The 22,951-nt window shown below is 41.6% G+C and overlaps 1 protein-coding gene across 3 annotated transcripts; it reads right to left on the reverse strand.

Moving 5' to 3' along the window:
• Positions 2,468 to 22,890, reverse strand: ZC4H2 (zinc finger C4H2-type containing). 3 transcript variants are annotated; one of them, XM_021406373.1, is made up of 5 exons: positions 22,558 to 22,890; positions 10,112 to 10,283; positions 8,891 to 9,063; positions 8,176 to 8,338; positions 2,468 to 6,160 (listed from the first exon to the last, which is right to left on the reverse strand). In XM_021406373.1, the coding sequence occupies exons 1-5, from the start codon at positions 22,665 to 22,667 to the stop codon at positions 6,047 to 6,049; spliced, it is 732 nt and encodes a 243-aa protein (XP_021262048.1). In that variant the 5' UTR covers positions 22,668 to 22,890; the 3' UTR covers positions 2,468 to 6,046. The 3 variants fall into 3 exon arrangements, with proteins under 3 accessions (XP_021262048.1, XP_021262047.1, XP_021262049.1); XM_021406372.1 differs by lacking the exon at positions 22,558 to 22,890 and adding an exon at positions 15,629 to 15,822; XM_021406374.1 differs by lacking the exons at positions 8,176 to 8,338; positions 22,558 to 22,890 and adding an exon at positions 15,629 to 15,828.

The following is a 22,951-nucleotide window of genomic DNA, read 5'->3' on the forward strand; positions in this document are numbered from 1 at the left end:
TACGCCACTTCCGCTTCTCGGCGCGCATGCGCGCTCGTGCCTGGTGGACTAATCACAATAGAGATTGGCGGAACAGAAGGTACAACTCATAGCTCTGACTGGATTAGTGCCTGCATGCACGGTTAAGGAGTGTTTGTGGAATGTTTTGTTGACAAGGGATGTTAGAAGCTGTAATAAATAATTTGGATCATTCACATCTGAGTCTGTGTCTGACTGCCACGGAAGTCCTTCTCCCCTTTCTTCCCCATGCCTTCCCCCTGCAATGGCTCGGTGTTCTGCCACTATTGTCACCTGACAATCGTTAAAAAAAGTACTTTCCAAACACACTGGATCAGACTGCATACTACCACAAATTGGAGAAAACAAATATAGTATTATGTATTAATATATAGTACTATGTATTAATAATAAACTCCTACCTGCTTGAAAACTGATAACAGTTCCTCATCCTGGAGTAACTCCTGAATGCAACCTGGACTTGTGTTCATGGATTCAGCATCAGAAGTTGCTCCAGCATATTGGATCTGAGTCTTCGACTTCTACTTTGAGTTGTAGTGTAATCAAGAACACCAAAAAATCTGTCTGTTCCTTTCAAAACAAAATATATTAGAAGCAAACGTACTCAGAAAAATAAGGGCAGTAAACATCAAATGACATTTCCAGGTAGCTACTTACCATGCAAATGTTATGAACTACAGCAGCTTACCAAATTAACAGTGAAGCTGATGGCAGCGCACTACTGCTCAGTTCCTTTGACTCAAAGGTAACTGTGGCATTTGCTGCATTCAGAGAACATTGCCCTGAGGGTACCAATCTCAGAGTGGTTCCCACAGCTACAAATGAAGCAGCAGGGTAAAAAAAAAGGGACTCGGGGGAGGACAAAACTATTTTTACATCCCACTTTTCCTGAAGCATAGAGCTGCCAGCATACTTTCTGAGCACCACCAAAACAAAACAAAACAAAGCAAACAAACAAACAAAAAGAGCAGCAATAGAAACATAAGGACAACTTTCTTTCCACATGCAAAGCTCTTGTGAGCAATCCTGGGTTACCCAATGTACTCTAGGACGCACAAATGGACTCCCAGAGCCTGTGTCCCCTAATGTGCCTTACAGGCTTCCCAGTGTGCCCTAGAGGCTTCCAAGGATGCTGAAGCAGGCTCTTGGGCATTCTACTATACTCCCTGATCTTCTCGGTGCGCTCTAGGGTTCCACAGAGACTTTTGAGTGTACCCCAATGTACTCCAAGCATGCCCCAGTATGGTCTGGGCCATACCAGGTTGTTTCCTGAGCTCCCTGCACCACTATAGGGCACCCTGGCATTCACTGAGAACCTCTGGGCTCATTCTGCGGTGCCATTGCATACTGTGTGTATACACGTGGATGTGTGTGCTGCCCTTACCTCTCTGGGCACCCAGCAGCTCATCAGCAAAGTCAGGACCCGGAACACTGCAGGAAACATGGTTTTCCATTGCAACACAGTATGTCAGAAAGCAGAGGCATGCACAAAAGCAGCATTCTTTCTCCGGGGCAGTAGCACAGGGCTGATTTTCTGGCCTGTTTCTTGTCTTTTCTGCACAACTCCCAGGAATCCCATGTTGCCCAAAGGACCTACCGCACTGCTTGACCATTCACACCTCGCAGGAGAGCCTCTGCTCTACTACGCATGCACGGAGCAGTGCTTGCAATACTGAATTGTGTTCAGTAGGGAACAGCAGCAACCGCCGCAGCGCTGATGCGTACGCGCAGTGCTGGGGAGGGCACCTATCAATAAGACATGGTGATGAGCCAATCAGATGTCACCCTACAATGCTCCCTGAATTCCTCAGTGTGCTCTATGGCTCCCCAGTGTACCCTACTGCAGTCTAAGTACACCCCAGTATGCTCTGGGCTACACTAGACTGCTCCCAGAGCTCACTAGGCCACTCCAGGGCATCCTAGGGCACACTGAGAACCTCTGGGAGCTTTCTATGGTGCCATCACATACAGTGGGTGTACACGTGGATGTGCGTGCTGCCCGTACCTCTCTAGGCATATAGCAGCCCATCAGCAAAGTCTGTTTCAGGCCATTGTGGGAAATGTGATTTTCCATCATGGTGCAGCACGCGGGTAAGCAGAGGCAAGAGACGACGAAGCTGTGTTCTTTCCACCACTGCCTCGGAGTACACCTCCCTGCCCGTTTCCTGTCTTTTCTGCATGTACGGCAGCGCCTGCAGTACCAGATTCCGTTCATCAGGAGGCAGCGGTGAGGGGCGCAGCGCCAGCGCGCACAGAGCGATTAGAATTAGAGGCGTTACCTCCGCTTTTCCGCGCGCATGTGTGTTACTGCTTGGAGGCTCAAATACCATCGCAATGGGCGGACTAACGCCACAGAGTGATTACCGCAGAGACGCTATTTTCCAGCTTCCCGTGGCCACCCATTGGCTCAGTGTCGCGGCAAGGAGGGGGGCAGGGGGGAAAGAAAGCATGACGTGAAAGTAAATTTTATTAAAAAGCATTGTACAGAGAAGTTAATAGGTTAATCCTCGTCAGAGGAATAAAATATATTAACACAGAAACCATTGAAACTCCAGGTATTGTTAAAATACCCAAAAGCTAAAATAAAAACATACATCAGGGGACTTAGCAAACTGTAAAATAAGGGAAAGCACTTCCATTTATTTATTTAAACTGCTAGTACTGTCTAGACTTCTTGAATAGTCTGGTACTTAGAAGAGCACACCAATGCCTATTCTTTCAAACGTAAGTAATGTAACTTGAAGCTATGTGTGCTGTTGAAAAAGCCAAAGTTAAATTCATTTAGTGCAATTATTAGAATTTGGCTTACATTTTCTTTATACATCATGGAGTCCTTGGCAGCGAAGTTTTAGTAATTGATCAACCCCAGCTTCAGTATGAATTTTTTTTTTTTTATAGTAAAGCCCTTTTTCACGGTACAATGTTTTCATCATTTTAGCATGAGCTTAAGGTGTGGTTGGGGGAGGGGGGGAGGAGGAGAGAAGGAGATGCTTGTGAACTCTTCACCATTTGGTTGCAGAAGAACAGGACTACACCATTCAAGGCGGATGAAAAACTGGGGAAGGACCCTGGAAAACAACTACAGGAAATTCTGTGGTTTTGTTGCCACTTGAATATACACTGAAAAGGGAATGACCAGGGGTCAAACCATGTGTTAGAAATACAGAAGTCTGGTAAGGTATTCAAGGCTTAAACAGCCTCTCAGCATATGTGGCAAGGGTTTCTTTGTGTCTATTAAGAGAATTTAACCTGAATAAGAATGTATTTAAGTGAAGTAACATCATTCTGAAAGAATGTTAGGTACAAATGAAGAGGCCAAATTTGCTTCACAGAGCAGAAATGCCATAGTTTTGTAGTAAAAACTGTTCTTCAGATAGTTGCCTCCTCTGACAGAGCAAGGAATCAGTGTTTCATAATTATCTCTCAAGTCTCTCAAGAAAGATGTATGGGAGGAAAGGGCCAAGGCTGTCACCAGAAGAGCTCTCCAGTTAACTTCCTTAATTAGAGAACTGCCTGTTAGATAACAGATTACTAGTTCCCTGAGATAATGCTTCTCTCCATCCCTCTGCCCTCAAGACCCTTGAATATATATATATGGATTTTTGTCTCACTGGAATAGTTTGATTCTTTCTCAACAACATCTCACTACTCATATGACTGAACTTCAGAAAGGATGTGCAAACAGATTTGTAAACAGTAATATGTGATTGATAGAAATACAGTATGTCATATACACTTTTTTTCCTTTTTTTAAATAACAAAACCTTGTTAAACACAAGGACACAAGAGGCTAGTTTAAACAAAAACAATAATACAAAACTGTCATACAAAATTAGGAAATGGTGCATCCTTAAGCATGCTGCAGTCTAGAACTCTAGAGATCCCCAAGAAATGAAGAACCTAGCAAAGCAATAGTGAAATAAGAACAGCTAGGACTAACCTTGTCTATTTCAGGACTGTAAATCAGTTCTAAAAGTCTATGCTTCTATACACACTACTTCATTGCAAACCATTCACTCACTCTCCAATGTCACTAGTTCTTAAATTTATGAATATCTATCACAAAAGTATGCTGCTTTAATGCATGCAGATTGGAGGAGTCCATATGCTAGTCTTTAACCCTGTGTATATCTTCCTTTAAACTCAATAGGAATTGCTCTGAGCAGGGTACACAGTATGCAGTCTCTCTGACATATAAAACCAGAACACAGAATATTTGTGTTAGGAAATATGCATAAAGATAGAGAGTTGGGGCACTACTGCCATGTGGTAAAGGGAGCATGAGGTCACGCTATCCTCCACTATCATTATCTCCCAGAAAGCAATTCCGAGTAATACAGCTTACAGAATTCTCTCTTTACATCTTTTCAGTGGCATATAGTCCACATTCTGTCTGCCCTGCTTACAGATGTTTATTTGGTTATGAAACATTAAAATGGGAGAATACTGACTGAACTTGGCATAACTTGTAGCACTACATTCAATAAAATACTTGTGTACTTTATGGCAGAGTTTGGAAATTAATGGCAATATATGTGCCTTAGCCAGCAAAATCATTTTGTGTGGATTTACAGAGTCCCCACCATATGGCATAGTTCTGACCAGTGACTTAGGGTTTCACTGTTCTTTTTTAAACAAGCAAAATTCCCAATATTATCACAGTATTATAGTAGTAGAAGTATAGTAATAGTATAGTAGTAGAAGAAAACTTGGGCTAAAAAAAAAAAAAAAAAAAAGAGGTCAGGCACTCCCTGTCTCCTGAAGTTAGTGAAAATAATATACAGTACCAAAGATCAACCATGTTGGTGACAAAATCAGAATTAGAAATAAGTAAGTCAGAAGTCCCAGCTCCATAGGTGGGTCACTACCATCCTCCCTGTGGGAGAAACGGTTACATGAGATGAAACAGATACAGGGAGGGGTCTGCAGGATCCTGCAATCAGGATTCTTCTGGTACACATGCAGAGGAAGAAGAAAACATGGGTGAAATAAAACTAATTTCAAAATGGGTTATTAAAAGATATAACAATAGGAAGTTTTGGTTAGGGAGAAAAAACAACACAAAAACATGACAGTTCTGGTGAATTGCATCATTTTTAAGTTGACACTGTTCCCAGTATGTTATTGAACTTCCCTGTAATCCAGTCAAGGATATGTCTGCCAAAGGAGATTTTTGCTGTAGAAACCAGAAAGAGGAGCTGTGCAGAATGGCTACTGTTGCAGTCTGTGGGCTCGCTGGTTTTTATCTTAGAGCGCAGAAGGACCACTAATGTGTTCATGTGAGTCAGTCAGAAATCTGACTGCTGAAAATAATACCACATTAAGATGTTAAAACATCACACATTATGTCATTTTTAGTAATTCATACACAGCCTATAACCGGATCCCTTTTCCAAATTTTAAGCCAAATTTGATTGAATGTACAGTCAAACTCCAGTAAATCAAAATTCGCTTGTGTCCTTAATGCACTGAATTCTTGTATAAACATTTTTGCCCCTGAACATTTCCAGTATTAAAAAAGAAAGGGGTTAAAAAAAAAAAAAAAAGCACCATTTGATACCTAAGCCCGTGAAATTTTACTAGCCTGGAAAATTGTTCTTTAGTAAAACAAACAGATTTTTTCTGCATTTCAAATGGTCTCCTGTTATCAGAAGAAAATTGAATAATCTTTTAGTAACATCTATTTTTAAAAAGAGGACATAAAAGTACCTGTGGTAATCACATGTGGCCAATAAGCATAGCCTGGTGTCTAGGATACTCACATAAGAATTCTATATTGCTTAGGAATCCAAAAAATGGAATGATTGAAACATTAAACTGTAGCACCGTTAATACTTATTTTCCTAAAACATCCTAAGGACCAGAAAAAAATTAAAACAGAACAGGAACGTTGTGCTTACATTGTATTGATAGAAAACAATGGGTCGGTCATAGTTGTGTCTGTACTTCAGTAAAGTCTGGCCACATTTACAGTTCTACTGGAATGGTATTGGAAAAGGTCACACTTTGCTCAGCAGTTTTCTGAGTTTCATTCATCCTGCTTCCTTTTGGGCTTTTTGGGATTCCGAGATCGGCTTTTTGCTTTGCAGAGAGGACATATTGGTGCATTCCGATGAATTTGTTGGTGACAGGATAAACAGGCCTGAAATGCAACATTGCAGCCTTTTGTTATAAACATTTAAGTGGCATTGATACATTAGCATCATATTCTAAGATACAGCACAGAAAAAAATAACAAAGACTTCATGCTTTCAAAGGCAAACCAATGCCAATTTTTATTTCCAGGTCTCTGAAAAACAAGACCATTTCATTGAAGTGAAACTACAGCTCAGCAAACGCATGGTTCAGGCCTGTATTAATAATTTCAGCATGAAATTTATTTTTGTTTAAGCTTTCCATGTGTTTTAAAGATGTCTACATGGGTAACATCTCATTGAGTCAGAGATGTTATGGTGAAAGCTGACTGCAGTTTCACAGAATTCAAGGCAGAGAGGGTGATTAGATGAATTCTATATATTTAACACAAGATACAGCACTCTACTGCTTTGTTTCATACTAAACTATTTAACTTCCATTTGAATGAAGCATATTGCTCTCAGAAAGGCTTTTACTGACCTAACCCGAAACATGAAGTACATAACTATGAAATATACTTACCCCAGTTTACCTCCCTATTCAGTGAATCTTTGGAACCTGAATGAGATAGATACCCCTATGGAATTACTTCTCTTTTCTTACAGACTACAGAAAGAGCTGAGTGTAACTGTTAATGGTAGTACAACTCTCATAAGTGCATATGTATGGATTAATTCAACCTAACCATTAGTCTTGCATTGCTATGGAGAGTCTTGGGTCATAAATTAGTCAAAATAAAGTAGAGCCTTGTCCTTAATCCTTGATGACTGGTGCTACTAGTTTAAGTCTACTGGGGTTGCTACCAATATGGAGACATAGAATTGCTCAGGTTGGAAAAGACCTTCAAGATCATCAAGTCCAACCACAACCTAACCATAATACTCTAACAACCCACTGCTAAATCATGGCCCTGAGCACCCCACCCAAATGATTTTTAAACACATTCAGGGATGTTGACTCAACCACCCCACCGGGCAGCCTGTTCCAGTGCTTAACAACCCTTTCTGTGAAGAAGTTTTTCCTGATATCCAACCTAAACCTCCCCTGGCACAACTTGAGGCCATTTCCCCTTGTCCTGTCACCTGTCACCAGTGAGAAGAGACCAGCCCCGCTCTTGTCACAATCATCTTTCAGGTATTTGAAGAGAGCAATGAGGTCTCCCCTCAGCCTCCTCTTCCCCAGACTAAACAGCCCCAGTTCCTTTAGTCTGTCCTCACAGGGCATATTCTCCAAGCCTTTCACAAGCCTTGCTGCCCTTCTTTGGACCTGCTCCAGCACCTCAATGTCCTTTCTGTACTGAAGCGCCCAAAACTGAACACAGTACTTGAGGTGGGGCCTCACCAAAGCTGAGTACAGGGGCAGGATGACTTCCCTAGTCCTCCTCAACACACCATTTCTGATACAAGCCAGAATGCCATTGGCCTTCTTGGCCCCCTGGGCACACTGCTGGCTTATATTCAGCCGACTGTCCATCAGCATACCAAGGTCCCTTTCCATAATGCAGCTTTCCAGCCACTCCTCCCCAAGTCTGTGGGGTTGCCTGCGGTTGTTGTGACCAAAGTGCAGGACCCGACACTTGGCCCTATTGAAACTCATACAGTTTACCTTGGCCCATCGTTCCAGTCTATCCAGGTCCCTCTGTAAAGCCTTTCTACCCTCTGGCAGATCAACATTCCCTCCCAGCTTGGTGTCATCTCCAAACTTACTGAGGGTGCACTCTATCCCTTCATCAAGATCATTAATAAAGACATTGAATAGAAGAAGCCCCAGTTCCGAGCCCTGGGGGACACAGCTCACGACTGCCCACCAACTGGATTTAACTCCATTGACCACAACTCTCTGGGCCTGGCGATCCAGCCAGTGTTTCACCCAGCAATATGGGTGAAAAAAAAATATGAACCTCTACAGAAAGTATCAGAATCGGGACACATCATTTTTCCTTTTTGTAAATACTGATGAAATTTATAAGCATTGTATTTTCCAACGACACAAGAGAAAAAACAGCACATTCAATTTCCTAACCTTCATCGGAGGTGGCTGTTGTCTGAACGTTGCTGTCTGTCTGGTATCTTGCTTCCTAGCCACTTGCAGTTGTTGGGCAGCTGCTGCAGCTGCAGCCAGAGACTCTGGGATGGGAGGCTCCTGTGGTTCTGTCTGCCATTCTGCTTTCTGCTTTTCAAAGTAGCTAGACCAATACAAAAATAATTAAATATAAGCACCTTCTGGACTATGCCATTATTTTAAGGAATATTTTGTGTTAAAATGTGATGGTTTATATTTCCATATTATGTTCCTCCACCAGAGTAAAATTGCCTACATTTAGACACATTTAGTTTGTAAATATAATTGTTCGTATTTCCCTCTGCATTTGTATTCATCAGACAGATTTCAGAAGAATGGCAATGATTCTCAGTTTCTAATGCATCTCGATTTGTAATTAAACACAAATCTACTAGGCTATAAAATACGTAATGTACATACTTAATCTTTAATAGTGTTAGATTCACTTCTGAAAAACCATTTTTATATTTTATTCTGTTAAAATTAATATTCTAATGCAATAGATTTTTATATTCTTTGTAGCGTCAAGCTGTTTTCAGTGGAAAACTGTATTTCTGAAGAAATCCAATACCTCTTAAGTCCTTTCTTCCATCTGCCAACACAAGTAAAACAGCAAAATAACCAATAGAGTCAAAAAACGGTGTAAAGCCAGACAGCGTTTGCTTTGGAGACTTACTCAAGGGACAGTTTCTCTTCTTCCTCACACAGATCTGGCAGCCTCTGCAAGCCCAGAGTCATTCGCAGAGCATCTACATGCTCCTTCAGGGGTTTGTACTCCTCATGCAGGCGACGAGTAGATTCCAAGAGTTTGTTGAGATCATTCTCAGACTGCTTGATAGTATTCTCCATCTGAAACAGAAAGATGAATATGGTTTTAAAAGGACTATTCTTTCAATAGCTCTCTGAGCAAAGAAACTGTGTCAGAAAGAAAAGCTTTTTCTCACTCAAGTTGGAAGAGATTGGAAACAACACAATAGTCAAATAAAGAGCTTTGGTTAGAAGTTAATTAGCAAGCTAAGAAAAGGTTCCTGCTTCTCTTACTGCAGTAAATGGAAAAAGGCAGAAAAAGATCACGTTAGAGAAAAGAGAGGGAGGATGAAACTCACTGAGAAAAGTTATGAAACGGGAGAAGAACAGAAATTTCAAATGAAAAATATTTGCAGTCTGTGCATCCAGTACATAGCTTGTACTTGCTTGTAATGTGAGAATGTTTCCTCTGGTGCAAAGCACAGATACCTGCAGAGCTAAAAACCACTGTACAGTCATGTCAGAGCCCTAACATAATGAAATCTCCACTTGGCCCTTCTAACTGATTAATATTCCTTCTTTATAAGCTGTTTTTCTCTTGTTTGTATTAATTCCCTTCAGGCTGGTGTTTCTTACTGTACTGAGGTAATGTCTCATAGTTTCACTCAGTGATGAAGATCAGTCCTTTCTAAGAACTTCACAAATATCATACATTTTCCCAAAATACCTTTTCTTCCAGAATGAAAAAAACAGTCAAAAATCCCAGCTAGCTGCCTCTAGCTGCTAAATGAGAAAAAGATAACGGAAAGAATCATTTTCCATGGGATTGCCAGAATGATGTTGCTATGAATACTGGTGAAGTTCTATAATGGACTTGGTCATCTAGCCCCTTGATCCAAATGCTTTCCACGCCAACATCCTAAAATATCCCAGCCAAAGCAGTCAGGGAAAAAAAAAAAAAAATTAGCCTATATTAAATTTACTTTGTACTCTTTGTAGGATCCTAGGATGGTGTTGTGTTGTAAAATCCAGATAACTGAACCAGTAATTCAGTTGAATGAACCAGTTCATTGACGCGTGCAATTCCACAACTTGTGGCCTTATTCACATACAACTGTCATAGATCATCTGCATCTGGACTGTTCCGTACCACATTAATATCAGCATGGATCAGACGCAGCTCCTCCACATGTGCCATCTTCTCTTGCAGCAGCAGGTCCATTTCTTGCTTGTATTCTTTCAGGTGCCTCTCCTCAGACTCCAGGGCCTCAAACTCCGCTTTTAGTCGTGCCTTTATTTTTTCCATCTGCAAAGTCTTATTCCTGAATCCAAATAATAATTAGAAATACAGAGGGACAATAGTAAGTAATTGCAAAATATTTTTGTGAGACGTCACTTTGTAGATGAATAAATGTAAGAAGCAGGCATCAATAATAGACACTGGTGAAAATAGTGCTTATCTACTACCTTTTACATATTTGTAAATGTTTCTCCACATGCCCTGCATTCTGGTTTGTTTTTTATTTTAATTTTTTGCCAATCTGTAATAAAAATGTTTAGAAACCCAGTTCATATCTCTGTCTTCAAAGCTAGGAATCAAAGGGTGCAAGTTTCAGTCATCGGACATTTTTAAGAAGTAGAACTGTGTACTGCTATTGTGATCCAGCAGCTGACCAAGTTGCTGAACAGAGCAAACAGCGTGTTCTTGGTCATATTCCCAATGCATTAGTTATTTTTGCTGTACCCAAAGTCAGAATATGATATGCCCTAACCGATAAGCCAACAAAACTTAAACATTTATAAGAACAGCCTACAACGTCACTTTTCAAGCATGCGATAAAGAGTTCTAGAATCCCTTGCTTCACTTTGTGTGAATCAAACAAGAATGCAGAATTCCTTTTTAGTTGTAGTAGGTGCTATGTGACTATCTCCAGATTTGTTTCCAAGTTCATTACACAGTAGACTTCCTATAGACATGACGTAAGAAAGGGCAGGGGAAAAGGGAGTTTGTGTTCTCATTTCAAAGTTTCCTCATCGTCATGCAAAGGGGAGCAAGTTCGATTCCATTTCAACATAAGCAGCAAAGTTGACTGAACTGTACTCTGTAGATTACAGGAATCTGACTATCAGATGAACAGTAAGATCTGAGAATGTGGATTTCACACCAGTCCTAGAAAAGGTTGCGTGACTTCCTTTCCCACAAGGTCTAGACTTTGAGAATGCCCTATTTTAAGAGGAGGATCCTTTCTCGCTCTTACTGCATCCAATTGCACAGTTAGAAGTGTATTCTACTTATCTGCAGGGCTGCATCAGAAGTACAAGTAGAAATCCTCCCTCCATTCCGTTCGCTTAACAGCAAGATCCCATCTTGACACTAATGGCACAGTACCATCTCACATTTTCTTTGTTATCTTTGGCTTTAACAGAGTTCCTGTTTTCTCTTATTCCAACCAAGATTCCAAAGAAATGTTAGCGCTAGCCCAAGGACTGTTCTTTAAAGCATATGGTAGAAGTCTATAATAGATTCTATTCTGTGACTAGAGCTTGCCCTCCATCACCCTCCTTCTTTGGGACGCTCACATTGCGACTGCAAATCTTCTCAGTCACCTTGTTCCTGTTTTCTAAATTAGCCTCCATGAGTGCAACATAAGTTTATGCCCCAAGATTTGTAACCCTTTTACTGACTGCCTGAGTTATCACTGGCACAGGGAACTTGCACAACGGGTTTCCACCATTTGCTGAAGATTATGGCAGAAAGCTAGGTCAGTCCCTGGGACAACCAACTGTGGTTATCTATTCCAAGAACTATCGCTTCAGTTATTCCCTCTCTCACTTCAGGAGCTTATGAAGATGCAATAGATAAAAACAGTAACATAAATAACTTTGCCAGTATGATGGATATTAGGAAGAATTTCTTCTCAGATAGAGTGGTTTGGCAGTGGAACAGGTAGCCCAGGGAAGTGATGAATGCCTCCAGAGTCAGTCGCTACAAGGAAAGGGTAGATGTAGTACTTCGGGACATAGTTTAGTGGGCAATATTGGTGGGGTAGACAGTTGGACTAGATGATCTTAGAGGTCTTCTCCAACCTTAGGAACTTGATTAGGAATCAAAAGTAAGACAAAGATGACATGTCACACAGCTAGAGGAGGATATTATCTAAGTATGTAAAATTTTTAAAAATATATATTGTATGACTTTAAAAAAGCCTTTGAACAAAACCAAATTTCACTTATACTTATTCATCTGTAAAAATTGGGATTTATGGAAAAAGATTTGGCAAGTCTTTTTTTCCATTTACTATCCAGCAGTACTTACTAGCCTGCATATAAATATTAGAGTTATACTAGTAAAGGAGCCCGTCGCTATCCTCTATTTTAAATGTGGAAACACCCCATAAAAAGTATAATCCAAACATCCACGCTTGTTTTCACCAGACATCATTTATTTGAAACATTCATTTAGTAGTGGCAGCTTTGATTACTGAAACTAGGAGGATTTGTTCTCAGTTTCCATTCTTGCATTTATGACACACATTCACCTAATAGAATGGAAATAGATTACCTTCCACACTGTTACTAGGCACTGACAGCTATCCTCTGCCAAACTGCTACACCAAATGAGTTGCAGGGGGTTGTTTCAGACCAAATAATTAGCTTTTGGTATTAGAAAAGAAAAAGTGCACACAATTAAAGCTCTTTATTTTAGCATCAGGTAACAGACAATGATGCTTTGAAACAAAAACTAGTATTGTGATTTCTATACTGCCTAATGAATCCTGCCCTCTTGTTCTTTGCCCTTCTATTTAAGTTCTTAGACCGCAGTGATAACAGTAGCAACTAATTGTGTCCCAGTATGACATTAAGCAGTGAAGCTGGCATCTGCTGTGGATATGTTCATGCTCAGTCTCTGATCTTCTCCCCGTCAGGACACTGAGGTCCAGACTTTACACATGTGCTCCAAATACAGCTAGGATTCTTCTGAAGTACTCAATGCGTACCAGTAAGTATGTGCAGATATGTTTGGACTGAGGGCTTTCACCTTTACTGACAACAGTAATTCCATACTAATTATGTATACTTGTACATATCTAGGAAGGTAGATCTTCATAATCAGATTCCAGAATGTCATCAAAAACCCAGCTGAGCTGCCTTTAATAACTGACAGAGAGCACCAACAGAAATAAGCAATTTCTTTTATTTCAGTGGTAAGGTTTTTTTTTTTCCCCTCTGCCTGTAGAATAGTACCCTGAATGCACATTAAAGTAAAACCTGCCAAATCTACCAAAGCTGTATTTGCTCTGTAAATATAAGAAATTCTCCTAGTTATTTTGAATGAATTTTTTCATAGAATGGAAGGATATTTTAGTAAGTAGGTTTTTGACCACATTTTGAGAAAGGAGACTCAAAATAGACATCAACACCTCAAGCAGGATTTTTGCTTGTTTAATTTAAATTATGTTCAAGCAAATTCATTGATATGTCATTGTCTAGTATAGCTATTCATGTCACGTTCACGGTGTCTTATACCGTAAACTAATCTAAAAAATGTCTTAATTGCAGTGTTAATGTAGTACTTAAATATATTATCAGAAAACAGAATGCACCATAAATTTCCAAATACAATATACCACTCTCCCTGGAAAGTGAATTTAATGAGATACTTAAATTCAGTGTTATAATAATTGGACCTCAAGTAGGCCATATCTACTCCTATATTTTAAAAGAACATGTCTAATATCTGAGTAGAAAAGCACTGTTCGTACTCTGCAAAGCATGTATGTAGCGATCAGAAAGACAAACGCGATGGAAAAGGCATTGCAAAAGAGGTGGAAGGACCGACACAATAGCAAGGTGCTACAAGGGAAGGGAAGTAGATTGCTCACCCGTATCAGAAGATTTTGGGTTCACAGGGAAAGGCTTCCACCAAGGAGGGCTCTCCAGAAAGAGATCCTTCCTCAGTGGCAGGCCTCATTTAAGGGCTGACTAAGAGGAGTGGAGCCAGACTCCACCCCTTCTGGTCACACAGGTGAATTGCCTCCATCTGCGCTCCCAGGGCTGACTGGGTCTTTCCTCCAGGTGCTCAATCACTGGTTCAGGCCGTGACTCAGCAGTTCCCATACAATGTACTATCCCATCTTTTTCTACGTGGAGTTTTGGAACGCATCTAACATGAATATTTTTGTCTGATCTTTGTTCATCTTCATGGTATAGAATGAAAAAGGTAAAGGCCCATACACTGTTGCCTACCTCACTTCTTCGCATGGGTAAAGAGTGCTTATTTAAGGTGCTGGTACCAGGCAGAAAGACATCTCTGCAGCAACTTGTGTGCAGGGCCAGGCAGTAGCTCCTATGTCCACCACCTCTTCTGCAAACATACTCACCAAGAGCCTCTCTTCAGCTGTCATGCCCCAAAACACTTCTTGCCACTTGGAGGGTTACCCACCACCAGCTCACCCTTCAGCTCCCAGCGTAATTCCAGATCATTGCCCACACTTTCTTTGTAAGATATTCTGGCTTTGGATACATCAATTTCTGCTAAATATTGACAGCTTAGGCCTTACCTGCATATCAGTATCCTAAGCCCAAGAATGAAAATGTCATACCTAAAGCTTAGAAAAACATACCTCTGAAGTGGGCACAAGTGGTGGCATGCATTGTTGTTTATGATCCCTTCCTCCTTCAGTGCATCCTGTTAGATATGCTATATTGAGAGCACTATATACAAATTCCTGTTGTATCACATCGCACAGAACAGCAGAGTGAGAAAGCTGCCTGCCTTGTGGCAGGTCCTCCAGACGATGACAGAAAAAGCCTAATGCCAGTGTGTCCCCATCCATCACTACCACAACACTGTCACCTTGACACACAGCTCTGTGCATCTTTTCAGAGCGATAGCCAGAAACAGCGGGTAGGAAGGCTTCCACTATCTTTCCCTGCCTGTCTTAAGCACTGACTGCCTCATAGGCTCAGATGCTTTCCTCTTCCAGCAAACACGCAAATTCCACGCTCCTCCAAAAGCTGCAATCTCAGAGCAGTACAGTCTCCTCTGCCCAGGGAAATCAGCTGCTCTGGCAGCTGAGCAGCCCCACGTCCACCCACGAACTCTCTGCCCATCTGCACTCAGCCATCCCAGTCCTGCTCAGACACTTAATCCATGCCATTCTTTGGGGCACACCCATTCTCAGCTTTCCGTGACAACCCCTTCCTTTCCGAGCCTGTTAAGGCTCCTGCCGGCGCGGGGGGAGAATGGTACAAATGAAAGAGGCAAAACAATAAATTTACAACAGAGAGACTTAGGGATGAGAAATTATAAACCGAAGTGCTTAAAAGAAAACACCCGCAGCCGAACACCGCTCTCCCAGCTACATGGGGCTGAATCTGCCTTTCCCACCCACATGCTTTTCCTTCTCTTGTTATGGTGTTACCGAGCTAATACTCAGGAAACGTACGACCATTGCAGCCGTTTGCCGCGCATTTCACTGGCACTTCCCAGCTCCAGATGTGCCTTTTCTAACTAGAAAAATGTATTTTTAGCTCTTATCATAAGGCTTGGGGTGGTTTTCTTTCCCTCAGTAGCACAATAGCTACTTTCAGATCGACGCAACTACTCCGCTTCCCCGAAGAGAAAGCTGCTTCATGTAACTGATGCGGCACAAAGCAAACATACCTGATCTCCTTGATGCTCTCGAGTTTGCACATGATCTCTTGCTCATCTGCCATGCTTTTCACTCCCGATTTAAATCTACTGCGAAATGTACAAAATGCCAGGGGAAAAAAAAAAAGAAAAAACATACAATAGATACAACGTAGTCACCCCCTCCTAGCATACGGTCTCTGAGCCTGTGCGGTAGGCTCTAGTGGGAGCTATGGGACTTAGAGTCCAGCTTCCTCTAACTGCCTAGGCACATAGTCGGCAGAGAGACTACAACACCCACAATGCAAAGCAAAGCTACCCCCCCCCCCCTTCTTCCTGCAACTACATTGTAAATCAACTTGTCACTCCTCATTACGTCAGAGGCTGTTAGGAGTGCAAAGAGGATACAAGGTGTCCTCCTGAGGTCTGTGCAATATTTAGCATTTCATTAAAATTACAGAATAAGCATTAAGGGATCATTTGACGTGATTGTGATTTTGATTTTACTCCCCCCCACGCATGCTATAGCCATTATTACTATGTTATTTTCTCCTAGGTGCTCTGACTTATGAGTGCATCTGGAGTTCAGCAGAGACATATTTTTTTCTTCAGGATTTTCTCTGGTATTTCTGCCACTATTCATAGTATTTTTAGATTTGAAAAGAGAAACAGAAAGCAAATGCCAGGTTGAGAAAGGTGACCATTTGCCTTTCCAAGGACATTTTAGCCATGCTTATCAGAGCACTTTACAAAGGTTCTTGAATAGACTTCCAGTCATTCCTCACACAGGTAATTATTTTCCTTCTGTTTCTGTAATGAACAAAGCATTGTTTTATGTTATGAAGATAACAGTGTTACATCTTAACACTTTGAAAGATTTCTTCCTGAGGGATTCACAGAGTAAATTCCTGATTCTTCACCAGTATACCCAAGCAATTACCCAGGAGTTTCCTAGTTATTATGGTCAAGCTGGGTTGAAAGATTAGTACATTACAACGAATGAAATCTCAAGGTCTACACAGTCAGCAGGGAAACTGGATCATACAGTCTTCAGCTTAAGCATGTTTAAACATGCAAGCATCAGTATTGTAGTCTAATGAATATAGTGGGCCACTCATCAGTCAGTAACGTAAGGCCACTGAGAACAGGGCAATTAAGTGAGATATATTACAGAACTGTTATATATGGAAGGCAAGTAAAAATGGTCATTATGCAGAGGAAAGCACCAAGACTGGTAAGAGTTTTGGGGAACACAAAAGATGTCTGAATGTGAGCCAGTGTAGCCAAAGTAATATGGCACTTGGTTGATCTGCTTGAGTCAGAACTTACGGTCATAGAACTAAATGTGTTGAGTCTGTTGCATACACAGTTGCAGGCTAAAGGAAAAATGGTCCCCCTCACGTGTGATTATCTGTGTCTGGAATACTAGCAGACTAGGGTATGAGGTAATAAGCAGAGTGAGAGCCACAGGAGCATCATGCTCTGACTCCACTTCTGAGAAACTTTCAATGGAATAGACGGAGCTCATAATAATATGAGTCTTCCCCTCTGTAAAACTTGTTAAAAAGGTTATCATAGCAAATAACCTACTGGTCAGATGAGAAAGAAATCTACAAACTATTTTATTTAATAAGCCAAACAGAAAGCTTTGGGCAGATTTCAGTAAAATTTCTGACTACAGAGTGTTTCAGTAGGAAAGGACATCTGGACAGTAGAGGAGTCCCCGTGTCATTCTTAAGAACTATTTACATAAAATTGTCCACATTAATCCAGGTACTGCAGATCCCTCCTTTGTGGCAGGATTTTTTTTTTTCAATTATCAGTGCTGAGTTACCATTACAAGTGTGTCATATAGCCTTCTACTACAACGACTGCTCCTTGTCACCTTCTTTAGTGACCTCTCAGACATGGCCAAGGGCCTGGGAACTGGATGAGCTGTCATACATGAGCATGAATTCAAGTGTCTGCATTAGGTTTTTATGCCAGAGAAAACACTCTTAAAAGGGCCAGAAAATGAAAGAATGTGTCACAGAGGAGGAAAACCCATCAAGAATTACTGAGAATGAGACAGGGTGGGCAACCAGGAGGGCTGTCTGGAAAAGGGATGAGGCTTGAGGTTCATATGGCCACTTGGAGGGCTGGGAAACAGATTGAAAAAAATACCTAATCTGGAATTTTTGTTTGTTTAGGGCTTCAGAGGAGTAACTCCCATTTATCTGTAAACACTTATACACCCATTCATTTAATTTGAAGAAACTGAGCTGTATTCTCATTCAGTTTCTTACGTATTTATATCAAATATTGTCAAGAACTTGGTCACGTATTGAGTGTCATGGTGAGGAATCATACAGTTTTCTCTTATGTACTCAGCTGAGCTAAGATGAAAACCTAGAAAGAAATATCACTTGTTACCTTTGGAAATGACATATGTATTTCAAAACACACACAAAGAACCTACTGAGAAACCAGGCACAAAAACTATAGCACACAAAATACTGTAAAATATTCTCTGTAACAAAAGATATTTAGGTCTGTAGAGGGGAGTGTAACAGGATAACATTCCTTCTACCTTCTCCTTACTTCTTGTCAGGAAGAATTGGCTTAAATTCCCAAATTCTGTTACCTGGCCAGCATCCAAATAATTTATCCTAGTATGTACCATGCAGTGCACAGCTTAACAATGACATTTAAGCAAATTTTTTGTAAACAAGGCAGCAAATGTTTATCAGTGTGATTTTTTTTTTTCCTTACACAAATTACATTGAACACTCAATATTATGTGATGCAGATCAGATACGCTCCCAGGCAGTGAGAAACTGGAGTTCTCTTCACTGGAGATACAGTTTGGTCATTTTTCTTCACCCCTGCTTATTTTTTCCACTGATAACACTTAAAAAGATGACTAAATATATTATTAACTTTAACATTTGTGCAAAACTACAAATCATTAGCTTTCAAATAACAAAAAGGAAGAAACAATCCCTAGAAGGATTCAAAACACACTAAGGCTTAAGGCAGACTATTTCATATTAACAGGCAGATAGCCATTGCTTTCAGCAGGCTTTAAGCCAGTCTCTAGATAAATAGCAATCTTTAGGAGCATGCAATTGCTTGAGCTCTGCATCGACACGAAATCAGTGCCTGCTGTAGTAACAAACATATCTTACTGCTCTCTCAGTTGTGGAATCATCACATCTGTCTTCCTGGGCCCTCTACCCTATGCTCCCTTTGAAGTACAGTGAATCTGCTTTGCGTATTCTTTCAACTCATCCTGGTTTTGGAAGTGTGACTTTTTTTTCCCCCCCTCATCAGTGAATAATATGGTCTTTTATATGTGGCTTCTATAATTACGGCCAAGTTTCTGAATACTTTTCCAGTGTAGCTTTTAACAAAGTGACAGAGGAGAAAGAGAGGAGTGTGTACTTGCAACACTGCTATCAGTTGAGGTGACTAGGTGAGGAAAAGCCTAGAGAGATTTGTCAGTATTCTAGTGTTTGTACACTCTGAGATCCCGAGTGTTTCTAGAGATGAAAAATAATTTTCCAAATTGTAAAGTAAAATCTGGACATCATGAGGCATGTTGTTCTAAGGGCAGAGCAGAAGGCCAGGGGTCTGTACATCCAGATTACTCTTTCAGCTCTGATGCTAACACTTGCATTTCAAACTGGTGGCATGCAGCTTTTGTTTCATGGTGTCATGGTTTTATGATTTTCAATAATGGTATTCCACATCATAACATCATGTAGTGTATGTACCTGGTTCTCAGAAGAGAAGGACTACTACAGTCCCCATGGTACTTTGCTCCTCTGTTACCATTTTCCAGCCAGAGGGAAAGGATAAAAGCTTGCAGATCACGAGACCTCATTCTTTTTTTCCGCCTGTCTCTTGTCCTGGCAACACCTCGCTCTCCAGCCATCTTATCGTCAGTAGTAGACTAAGGCCTACCTTGATTTCGAGACATTCTCTCTCTCTGTATTGGATTTATCAGCTTAAATTGTAATTATATTGTATTATAGTGTGTTGTTTTGCATTCCGATATCTTATTTAGTAAATTAGTTTGTTTCTCCTCAGATTGTTGCCGCTGTTCTTTGCTCTCAGGGCCATCTCCTTACCCTTTTCCCGGGGTGTGGGCCTGTGGGTCCCCCATCCCCTTCATCACGGAACCGGGCCGAACGCCCGTAAACCATTGACACATGGTTTTGGACAAATGTCTTCACATGTCTGTGTTTCACTTCTCAGTGCATATAAAATACGTCTGATAGTTTGTTGTATAATCTGAAATCACTGCACTAATGTATCATGTCTATTCAGGTGCTATCTATAAACTTCGATATGGGGGAAACAAGTAATTGTTTTCTCCCAACACACAGTTAAGATTTTTTTTTTTTTCAACAGGAGCTGAGGGACTTACGCACACAACTGCTATTGAAAAAAGAAATCTTTTGGTTTTCTAATCCTGAAAACTTCAACATTACTCCCACTTGTACCTTTAAAGCCAGGCGTGAATAGACAGATACATCGCAGACAAAAATCAGTGCCACAATACTACTCTACATACTGAGCACAGGTTTGAATTTCATTACTTTTAAAAAATTAGTTACTTTTCAATCCACAGACTGCTATCACCGTGACAAGAAGTAGCACAGAACAGTTCCAATTGCAAGAATGACTTTTTCCATCCCCACTTGTAACACAATGGAAAGGACAGCAATTACAGCAGAGTAGCAAAGTCCTAGGCTACAACAAGCAAGGTCTTGCTCAAATACAACAGCACAGAAACAGAGACTCTGCTTACCTTCAGAAGGTCTCAAGTATACAGGAATCTCTAGCTTCCACTGGCAACCCTAAAATGAGGTCTGGGAAGGGGTGGATCCTGGCTTCACCCCTTTCCGGTCACTCAGCTGCATCTCATGCACCTGAGCTCCCCTGGGCTGGCCCTGCCTTCCCACCAGGTGCTCCATCTCTGCTTCAAGCCGTGACTTTGCATTTCTGCTACACCACTTTTGAAATCATCCCCACTACAGCAATCAATTCTACAATGCTGGATGCAACAGTGTTTTTTTCCTTTCCCAGTATGTTCTGGATTTAACATGTTAATCTGTATGTTTTTATTTATTCACTATTTTCTTTTTAAAATACCATTAAATTCTGTGTTCTTTCCTCATTACAGAAAGCTTATAATGATATAAAGAATGTCCTGATAACCTATTATCATTTCTTTAAAATTAGTTTATATGACTGATTAATGTATATAACAAGTGAAATATTCATAGTAATATTGTACATTTTGTCTATATCTATACTTTCACCAGAGCATCTGAAATATCCTTCTAGACAAATATCAGGGAGTTAAAGCAGCCAATCTGTATCATTTCTTTTTTGAAGACGATAAAACTCACAGATGTTTAGTAGTTCATAATGTTGCCCAGCTGACAGGGGAAACTTGGAGATGGGAGGGCAGGTGAAAATTTGTATGGACTGCGTGCAACATGTTTTATGAAAGAAGTAGCATGTATAGAAGTTGCACATGCATTGGAAGAAAGCCTGATACCATCACGGAAGACTAGTGGAAAAGATCCCTTGTTAAAATTTGCAACAGGACTGAGCTTTGGGTAACATTCCTGGATTAGGTACATAATAACATGCGTAGAATGGGTAGCAGTGTTGCCAAATTTAAACATCAGAAGATAGACAAGTCAAAATTATGCATCCTAAGTTATCAAATTTACTTCAAATTCCTGAGTTTTTAAATACAAGCTGATTCTTGATGTATCACATCTGTTTTTTGAGCCTTCGAAATATACTCATCATCACATCTGCAGGATTTTTTCCCACAACTAGTGGGGAAATATTTTAAGTGAAATGTTGTTGTCAGGAAGATTTGGGAAGCTAGAGGCAGTCATCAGCAACACTGACAGGTGCCAACAGCGTGCCAGCTCTGAGATCTTAAGATCATTTTGTCAGCTCTTGAAGCATTAGCCATTTCTTTGGTTAATCCTTCAATGCATGCTGTGAGAGCATCCATCAGTAGCCTAGAGCTGGCAGTTCACACTCCTGCATTATGTTACTCTTGGCACATTTCAAAGGTGGGTCTAAATATATCTGAATTTCACAGAATCACAGAATTGCAGCAGTTAGAAGGGACCTCAAGAGGTCATAAAGTCCAAACCCCATGCTAAAGCAGGTACTCTACAATAGGTGGCACAGGCAGGTGTCCAGCTGGGTCTTAAATAGCTCCAGAGAAGGAGACTCCATAACCTCTCTGGGCAACCTGTTCCAGTGCACCATCACCTCTATAGTAAAGAAGTTCTTCCTCACGTTAGTATGGAACTTCCTGTGTTCAAGTTTTAGGCCATTACTCCTTTCCCTATTACTACGCACCACCAAGAAGAGCCTGGCCTCATCCGTTTGCCTCCCGCCTCCCTTCAGATATTTATGAACATTTATCAGATTCTCCCCTCAGTCTTCTTTTCCCCAGGCTGAACAGACCCAGGTTATTCAGCCTTTCCCCATATGGGAGGTGCTCCAGGCCCTTTATCATCTTTGTGGCCCTCCACCAGACTCCTTCTAGGAGATTCTTGTCTTTTTTGAACCGGGGAGCCCAGAACTGAACACAGTAGTCGAAACATGGCCTCACCAGGGAAGAGTAGAGGGGGAGGATCACTTCCCTCAATCTGCTGGCCACACTCTTTTTAATGCACCCCAGAATTCAGTCACGTATTTTATTTCATCTTCCAACCCCTAATCTGCAAAACTGGGAAAATGCCACTAGTACTGCATGTCATCCTTTCCCCAGCCACACTCTTTTCAATAAAGGCACGAGATAGCCTTTTTCTCATTCTTTTGTGTAACTCGAGCACGTCAGCCACTCGAGGACTTATTTCCAAGGGACTCTTGAGCTGTAAGACTTTGGTTACGAGCAAGAGAATGCTTTAATAGCAGCCTTCCTTGCCAAAACGCACCTGAGAAGCACCAGAGCACACTTAGTAGCGTGGCGCATGGCTGAGGCCGCGCGCGCCCGTCCGGTATTCGGCTGGCCCCGGCCCCTGTGGGTGGGACGGGATAGGTGCATGCACCGCCCTTGTGCCAGGCAGGAGCGGAAGGCTGTGCGCGCTCCTGCGGGCGGGCGGCGCGTGCACTGCCTCCGGGAGCGCGCGGGCGCCGCGAGGAGTCGGGCGCCTGCAGCAGCGGGGGCTGGGCGTGGTTGCTAGGCGACGGCGCCCGGGCAGCGGCGTTGGCCCGGCAGAGGCGCGGGCAGGGATGAGGCGGAGGGAGCGGCCTCCACGCTCCCGCCGGCGCTGAGCCCTGCTCCCGCACCTTCCCCCGTCTTTCCCCATCCCGTCCCACCCGGACTTT

This window comes from Numida meleagris, chromosome 8, assembly GCF_002078875.1.
Source record: "Numida meleagris isolate 19003 breed g44 Domestic line chromosome 8, NumMel1.0, whole genome shotgun sequence".
NCBI classification, from domain to species: domain Eukaryota; kingdom Metazoa; phylum Chordata; class Aves; order Galliformes; family Numididae; genus Numida; species Numida meleagris.